The sequence below is a fragment of the Buteo buteo genome, chromosome 25, assembly GCF_964188355.1.
Source record: "Buteo buteo chromosome 25, bButBut1.hap1.1, whole genome shotgun sequence".
NCBI classification, from domain to species: domain Eukaryota; kingdom Metazoa; phylum Chordata; class Aves; order Accipitriformes; family Accipitridae; genus Buteo; species Buteo buteo.
Window position 1 is genome coordinate 16,275,625 of NC_134195.1, and position 9,343 is coordinate 16,284,967.

Here is a 9,343-nt window from a genome sequence, read left to right on the forward strand (position 1 = left end):
TATAGCTGCGTAGCTGATAAACTAGCATCAGCTCTTCAAAACACTAGCGATGTGATTCAGACATGATATGATGGCACACATGCCCCGTCCCCAACCCCATGCATGATTTTGCAACAGGCTGTATGCTCTGTATATAGCCAAACCTGAAGAATTCTTTGTTCTGTGGGTAAAAAAAAAAAATCATGGTACAACTTCCTTATTTCTCTCTTTTCCCCATGTCTTACCTATATGAGCTGCTTGTACTGACTTGGATTAATTCAGAATCCCCAACCTTATATTGCTATCTGTAAGCCCTTGAACTGGCCTGGTGTTACAGTGCCCAACACCAAAAAAAGTTGGCTGAAAATTTCTTTTCAATGATGTCATTTGGCACAAGAGTACTGTCAAAGATAGATGTGTGGTAAGACAGCCTGACCACAAAGTTCTCATGTGCATGGCCTTACTGGAATTTCTTTTAGTTGACATTTTAATAGCTATATATTTTCTTTCTGCTCTTCTTCTATCAAGGTGTCATAGTGCCCTGAATCAAATTGTCAGGTGGGGGAAATGTTGCATGGTCTACAAAGGCACACAGTGCACTGATTAATAAAGCCCTTTGGCTTTTTCTGTTCTTCATTGTCCATCTTGCCAATTAAACACTTTTAAAGAGCCTGAAGGAATGCTTTAGTGTAGAATTACATACCTTCCCAGAATGTAAATTGTAAATCTCAGTAAATGAGAGGCATATTTCTGCTCTGGGAAATGTTCCATGCATAAGTTCAAAGAAATTTAAGGGGGAGTGTTAGATTCTGTTTGTTTATTTTACTTCTGAGAAAACAGCAAAGAATTCAAGTATCAAACCAACCTTTCAAAATGTTATTGGGAAGGTGTATGAAGGAATGCTGTGGTGCCTTGCCTTGCCTTCCCTTTTCCCCAGGAAGACTGCCATTGCTGCTGTCACAGCCAGAGCCTTTAAAGCCTGCCACGTCCTATTGTCTGTGCCAGCAAGTCACTCTCAGCCTTTAAAGCTCCTTCCCCTTTGCTGACTTCCAAGCAGCATTCAGAGGGTTCTCCTAGTCTAATGTGTATAATAACCATCACCCCTCCGACCCTGATTTAAGTGCAGACTAAGCGAACTGGAAGTCTCCAGGCTCTGTCATTGAATTGGATCCTAAAGGTAAAATCTCTTATAATGTGAAAAATGCTGTGGGATAGAAGAAGCTGTAAAGAACCTTAAGGTCACCCACTGTCCTTTAAATTCATGCTATAGACTAGAACTGCAGCCTGTGACTCTTTAGTCTGCTGAAACATTTCTTTCTTTAAACCTGTTTTTATCTCTAAAATTGAGTGTGATGTCGTTACAGCATGGCATGTACCAGTTCATCGCTGCCCTTCGCACATTTTCTAGTGCTTTCCATTCTGTTGAACTGATGAATTGGTTAATGAATATTAACCACTGTGGTGCACAGAAATCTGTGACAATCTGTTACTAGATTAACAAGTTTTCTGTGAACTTAACAAAATTCAACAAAATAACCAAAAAGAGTTTTTCCCCCAGTATTTAAAAAAAATGAGGTGATACAAAAAATGTTTTTCATGATAGCATGCTGAGGAATTTAAATTACTGATGAATATGTATTTCTGATGTCTGTATACACTCAAGTGGGTAGGTAGTCTGAGATCATAGACCTCAGCTCTTTAGTACCCTACTTTTATTAAGAATAAAGTACAGATTTTTGACTCTAATTAATTATTCTCTGGTCCATTTCTGGAGAACTGTATGCTTCCCTGGCTGCGGGAGGACAGTGTGCTTCCGCGGAAGTGCCTGTCTGTTCCTGACTTCCCTGTCTCTTCCGTGATATTTGAGGAAAAAAGCAGCCATTTTTTGTTTATTCCTTTCTTGTTAAGTATTTTCAGATTCTCCAGCGTGCCTTCTGTCCAAGAGTGCTTCTTGAAGGAATAGATACCTGCTTATTCTTAATCCAGGAAATAATTAGTATCTTTAAACAGTGAAAATACTGACTGAAGTTACACTAGTGCAGAAAGTTCAGTTTCTGTACACAGCAAATTAAGCTGAGAGAGAATGACTAATCTATAAATGAAGACCTTTGGTTCCTATTTTACAAAGCAGAATGTCACCTAAAAATTGCACTACCGTTACCAGTTATTTATTTTTGGAAAAAACATCTAGAGGCCTAAGAAAGGAATTTATTATCCATTATACCTTTTCATGTCATCACATTTACTAAAACATGAAACTGTCTCCAGGTGTTTGCAATGAAAACATGTGGCAGAGGGCAATGGGTTAATACAACAAAAAAAGGAAGAGGGAAAAGGGTAAAAATGAAATTATTTTGATTAGCAAAATGAGAAGCAGACATGGTCCAACAGTGCCTGCATACGGCCAAAGGGCAAAGGTACATTTTAATAAGTCTTGCAGAAGACAGTGCAATGGCTTAGTAAATATTTATGCAAATCTTCTTAGCACTGTTTATGTAAAAATGTGAAGTTCTTTTAAGTCTTCTATGATTTAGTTAATCAGAATTCTTCCAAGGGAATGAAATGATCATAATTATTTCATAAATATGCATAGCATGAAAATCGTCATGTTTTGCTTATTTTTGTTTTGCTCAATTTTGTTTTACTCTTTCAGTGTATTGCGGTTCCTGTACAGAGCGAGGTTGTACCAAAAGACTGATTTCCCTTGGTGTAAATTAGAGTTTCGTAAGACTAGGGGACTTTTAATTTGTCTTTTTATCACCAGCTGTTTTGTGTCTGTAAATTGCAGGTGAGTCTGTCTGGAAAGTCGTCTTCTTCACTCCAAACTTCAGTCCTGAAGACTCCAATGGTTGCTACGATTCTCACGTTTGCTTCTGCCATGGAGGATTCATCACACAGCATGATCCCCCACTGCTCTTCGATCTTTCCAGAGACCCTGAAGAGAAAGTCCCACTGACTCCAGAAACGGAGAGCCATTTCTACGAAATCCTCAGGGTCATACACCGAGCAGTAGACAACCACACCAGATCCCTGCACCCTGTCCCTGACCAGCTGTCATGGGACAACCTTCTCTGGAAGCCGTGGCTCCAAGTGTGCTGCTCCTCTCTCTTGCAGTCTTGCTACTGTGACTATGACTCAGAAGGGAGACTGCTAGAGGTGCATTCAGGATAAACAAGCTATAATTCTCTTTCAGAAACTGGAACAAGAGAGTGTGGGTAGCTGACTTGCACCATTGCGGTACTAGCCTTCAGAAGGGTTCGTTATGTAGGAGGACCTATCTTCAAATACATCATTGCAGTAGAAGAGAATTTCAGTCAATAAAATGTGCCAAGAGAAGGAGGGCAAGAGACACCTCTTCTGTCTTTGTAATCCAAGAATCAGCATGAAGCACATGTTTCTGTCCTCATTTACAAATGGGTAGGCTGTAGGTATTTTCTAGATGAGATCATTTTCTAGATCTTCAGATTCAGCTTTTTTCTTGCACAGCAAGGAATTTACCTGTAGTTTCTGTCAATTACAGCTACTAAATGCACACTTTCCTGTCCTTTTTGCTAAGTGTTATCCACCATCAATAGGACATAGCACCGAGTAATTGAAAATAGAGAGATAACAGTGGAGAGGTCCACCTGTGACTATAATTTGGTAGCTCAAAGACAGGTAAAGAGCAGCCCTGCAACAGCATCTCTGTCAACAAGCAACACAGATATGAAATAATAAACAGATTGCCAACAAGCTAACATTGCATGTGCCATAAAAATGTAGAGAGCTGTGTAGTGGAAGACCTTGCATCCACATTAAAACAGTGCTCCCTGGCTAGTGTCCTACTGCATGGCAACAGCCTTTGTTTCAAAAGGAAACCACTTCAAGTGCACCAGTCATGTGCTTGAGTGTGTACCATAAGTCTCCATATATATATATATATATATGCAAGCAAAATTTGTAACCCCCCAAAAACCCCCAAATCCTTCAATCCCTGATATAGACACGCCTCTACAGTCATAACTCAGTTGCTAAAATGAAAGATTTGGTCCATACTTGATATCTGAGTTCCAGATTCACATGATACTACACATATATCTTTCAATATCTACCATGCCTGTTCTTCCACCGATGACAGTAGTGTGCATCACAAATAAATAAAATTTGATCTTCCTTTAAATATCTTTGCCATCATTTAAGGTCTCTCATTTTCTGAGAAGAAAATTGGGTTTGAGCACTTAAAGCCAAATATAACTGTCTCTGAGTTCTTAACAAGGCCTTGGGAAATCTACAGTACTTCAGGGCTAATTTCTGTATCCATTTTTATCTGCATCTTCTTCAGGCACATTTTCTTTCCATTCTACAAGCAGGCAAACTATTTTCTTTGGCAGATTGTACTAGAGGAGAACATACCAGCAAAATACTAAAATGATTTGATGCCTGATAATCGAAGATGACTTGCTCCTTGTCAGAAAACACTAGTTAATTCCAACATTATAATGTATTAAAATCCATTTGGTGCTCAAGTGATCTGTGATGATAGTAGTGCAGTAGCTTCAGTCAGCCAACGTGAAGGTTGTGACCTGGTTCTTGGGAACTATTGAAGCCTGTCCTGTAAAAACACATTGTGATACATGGTATATTTCTCTGTCTGTAAAACCTAGGCTTTATTTGATTTTTCTGCTGCAGTTTCATTCAAAATTTCATTTTCCACAATATCCAGATGCCTGTCCTGGGAAATGTAGTACTCTTTCCTTGAAGTGCTATTTTTGATGTTTTACCTTGTGTTCGTGATTGTGTATCTTAAGCGTGTGCTCTGCGAGCTCTCTGTAGGTGGCAAAGTGCTGTGTGTGCTGATAAAGTTAGTCTGTTCAGGTATTTCTCTGATAACCACTCAGGACTGTTTATGTTGTACCTGGAAAGCTGTCAGATGGTCATTCATAGGGCATAATTCTCTCTTTGCTTTATTTAATCACTGAATGTACTACATAAACTTAGGAAGAAAGATGCCTGCAGTTTGAACACAAGCACTCTTCTGCAGTGATAGTGGCTGCCTCTCGACCTCACGGCAGGATCCATACATCCCAAATTTTTGGTCCTCACCATGTGGCCCAAGAACCCCTTGGAGCTGCGGCCAGGCTGCTGGCTGCTTCAGCGCTGAGCATCACGGCATGGGGGGATGCTCTTTTCAGCTCCCATAGCTCTGCTGCAGCTTACACAAACCTTTTCAAGCAAATATTCCTGCTGAAGCATATGGGAGAAAATATGTTGTGTGTTAGGTATACAGCAGTAACTCAGACAAGGTGTTTGGTATCACTGGATGTGTTTTGTTCCCATGGTTGCTGGGCTGTGACCTTAACAGGGATCTCAATTTATATGCTCAAGGACATCCACACATACTTCTTTTCATCAGGAAGATGCTATGTTGCTACCATTTCTTTTCTTTCTGCAGGTGCAAGAATTGTTTGTTCTGTTAGGCGCAACAGCTGTTCTGTGCTGTCTGACTGAGGTATCAAAAATGGTAATTTTTCTACTGCTCTGATTTCCTCTTGCCTGAATATGGCCTTTCTATCATACCCTCCTTGGCTTTTGGTGCCATCTCTCTAATCTCCTTTCTTAAAACATCCACACCCCTCAAATACTTTTCCACCTATTTCTTTGCCACTCTGTCCTACCGTTTGCTTGTCATATTGATCACGATGGCTATTTTGCCCTCATCAATCGTAAAATGAAAAGTGGTCTTTGTGAAAAGATTTGACTTCTAGGGCTCCTTGACTCTGCTAACCTCCTACTTATTCAAGGTCTAGCAAGGATTAACTTTGCATTACAAAATCTAAGAAATTAAAACACACCCAAGGCACCCTGAATAATAAAAGTTATTTCTTGTTTGTAGCAAAAGCTTCATATTTTCCAAAAATATAGTTTATTACATCATTTAATATTTTGACTTAAGCAGTAAAATCTGAAATCCATTTTTACAATTGTTCCTTCAAGAAAGATTCTATTAAGAATAGAGCAGTATTTTTCATACTCTATGTTAATGCCATTTCATTTAATGCCTAAAATAAACCTTCCCTGTATTGCAAATGTATTACACCTTTCAGTACTGTACCTTCTGTTCTGGAGATGGCATGTCAGACCATGGTAATTAAAGTAGTCTTGTTTATCTGCAAAATAAAATGAGAAGCACAATATACCATTTTTGTAATAGCACTGCCTGATCTAACAAGGAAAAGTTTTGTTTTTCACAACACGTTATTAATGGGATATACATGATTCACAATTTATTAACACGGAATGCTCAAGGAGAATATGCTGCTCTGGTACTTCGAGACTGACTTTCAATCTATCATTTACCAAGCATCGGTGTTGTAACTCGATGCCTGGTTGTAGAATATGTCAGTTTAAACTGGGAGTTAAGCTTCAGAGGGAAGCGTATTCTTCTGCAGTATTATTTAACAGTATCACATCCTAGTTTGTCACAGAGTCCCTGTATAGCCCAGAGCAAGTCATTTAACTCTGTTTCTCATTCCTCTGTGCGCAAAGAAGGATAACAGTACTTCTCTCACTGCTGGGAATACTGAAAGAACAAAAAATGCTGAAAGTGGTAAGCTGGTAACGGTGCCCTTTTTAGTCAATAAGGCACCTTCTCTGCAGAAGGTACAGTTTAAGAGCTGGAAAACTAGGATGTAGGAGATCCACCTGTACTAGGAGGTATAACATACCCTTAACTTCAGGTTTGCAGATCGGTTCTGTGCTTACTGTTCAGCACATGTGGGATTGGGGCCTGGAGGAGAGAGAACAGATGGCTAAAAAGATGTACACTGGGGATTCAGAGAAAGGTATTAGTCACATTTTTCTAATTATATTTATTCTTTCTTTTAGCGGACATAGGAGACTACATGGAATTATTTAAATAATATTTGCCCCTCGGGGACTGGATGACACAGGTTCCTGGCTCTTAAAAATAAGAGATATCCTGACTTGCCTTAAATTACTGTGTCAGAAAAATAATTAAAAAAAAAAAGCAAAAAGAAAATATGACCCTTTAGAGAGAGGTGTCAGCTCAGTGAAATTGAACTGAAAGTTTGCAGAGAACTAAGTGAATATGGTCTGTATCCTTCACAGCTCAGTGAGAATCATCACTTGCCAGCAATAGTTTATTTCACATTGCAGTAATGTGAGATCTGGGTGTCCAGATTTGTGGACAATGTAGAAAATTACACATAAGATGTCACCTGATATAGGAACAAATGGAAAAAGAAAAAGAGGGCAAACATAGCTACAAAAATCTTACGTTCTAATAGACTACATATATTAAAACGTAGGGGGTTTTGACTTACATTAGGACATGATAGTTCTGTGAGTAAGGCAGAACTTGCATCTACTCTGTCATTTCTCTTTCCTCTGGCATTGCCTGTGCAGCATCTGAAATACGCTCTGAGGAGCAAACTTTCAAGAGAAGTCCACCCTGCCCGAGTACACTACAAGCAGAGCGGCCAGCCGTGTGGGCAGGAGCAAAGGCTGGCGTAGGAAACCTCTGCATTGGGACCCACCAGGGAGCAAAAGGTTTCTGGGGGTTATCTTCAACCCAAAGACTGAGGCCCGTGGATTGCTGGTTCCTCTGGGTCTGGCAGGGACTGCAGGTGACCAGGAGGAGGGAGGTCGCCTCTGCGGCCAGTTGGACTGCAGTGTATTCTGGAGTAGTATCCTTGCAGACGACACCAGGTTGGGAGGGAGGGTTGATCTGCTGGAGGGCAGGAAGGCTCTACAGAGGGATCTGCACAGGATGGATCTATGGGCCGAGGCCAACTGTATGAGGTTCAACAAGGCCAAGTGCCGGGTCCTGCACTTGGGTCACAACAACCCCACGCAGCGCTACAGGCTTGGGGAAGAGGGGCTGGAAAGCTGCCCGGCAGAGAAAGACCTGGGGGTGCTGGTCAACAGCCGGCTGAAGATGAGCCAGCAGTGTGCCCAGGTGGCCAAGAAGGCCAACGGCATCCTGGCCTGTATCAGAAATGGTGTGGCCAGCAGGAGCAGGGAGGTGATCGTCCCCCTGTACTGGGCACTGGTGAGGCCGCACCTCGAGTCCTGTGTTCAGTTTTGGGCCCCTCACTGCAGGAAAGACATGGAGGTGCTGGAGCGTGTCCAGAGAAGGGCAACCGAGCTGGTGAGGGGCCTGGAGCACAAGTCTGATGAGGAGCAGCTGAGGGAACTGGGGCTGTTTGGTCTGGAGAAAAGGAGGCTGAGGGGAGACCTGATCGCTCTCTGCAACTACCTGAAAGGAGGGTGTAGCGAGGTGGGTGCTGGTCTCTTCTGTCAGGTGGCTGGAGATAGGACAAGAGGAAATGGCCTCAAGTTGCAGCAGGGGAGGCCTACATTGGATATTAGAAAAAATTTCTTTCCTGAAAGGTTGTTGAGCATTGGAACATGCTGCCCAGGAAAGTGGTGGTGTCACCATCCCTGGAGGTGTTCAAAAAAACACGTGGCATTTCAGGACGTGGTTTAGTGGCCATGATGGTGTTGGGTTGATGGTTGGACTTGATGATCTTAGACATCTTTTCCAAACTTCATGATTCTATTCTAGTCTAGTCTATGTCCCTGCTCATTGCAGGTGGGTTGGATTAGATGATCTTTGGAGGACCTTTCCAACACAAACTATTCTATGATTCTATGATTCAGTGTCAGACTGTCAGGTGGAAATTTGCTGGGGGCCCACAGGATGCAGGACCCCTTGCCTCTGAGTGAACACACCAAGCAGGCTGCTCCTGAATCATCATTCAGGAGGTGACTGATCTTGATGTGAAGCTTTGGGTCTAAACCAGCAACAGTCATGCATTTTGTTCCCTGGGAGACCAGAAGACCTGAGCCAGGCTCTAGGAACTCCCAATTTTACAGGCTGCTAAAACTGAAATTAATTCAGGGAGTCCTGGAAACACCCTGATAGATCATATGGCTTTTCCAAAACATTTTTATGTTCTTGATAGCTTTTATTTACATCAAGACCAATAAGAATCTGCCTAAAACTTCATCTGTACAGCAAACAAAGGACGTTGCAAATTGTTCTTAAGACTACCCACGACAGCTTTAACTTGCTAGTTCAGTACTGAGTGCAGTGAGCCTGTGCCAAGAAAAGGTTCAGCAGCTGCGGGTTTCTTATGCACATGGAAAGATGCTCAATTCCAGACTCCCACTGAAGCTTGCACTGCGCTGGCTAGTAAGATAAAAACTGGCTTGATTATCCTCACATCTCTAATTGTACTGTCAAAGTTATTGCAGACCTTGCAGGATGTGGATTATAGGCTTTGCAATGCTTATATGGCATCTCCTGAATACTTAAAAAACATTCCTTCAATATAAATCATGCTAGATTCCCTATGTAGAT

General features: G+C 41.5%; 1 protein-coding gene across 8 annotated transcripts in view; it reads left to right on the forward strand.

Moving 5' to 3' along the window:
* STS (steroid sulfatase) overlaps window positions 1-6,148 on the forward strand; it is a 113,783-nt gene extending 107,635 nt beyond the window's left edge. For all 8 annotated transcript variants that reach the window (XM_075057597.1, XM_075057598.1, XM_075057596.1 and 5 more), the window contains one exon: window positions 2,768-6,148. In XM_075057597.1, coding sequence (XP_074913698.1) covers window positions 2,768-3,150 — 383 coding nt within the window. In that variant the 3' untranslated portion in view covers window positions 3,151-6,148. The remainder of the gene's footprint in view (window positions 1-2,767) is intronic.
* Window positions 6,149-9,343: the final 3,195 nt, after the last annotated feature.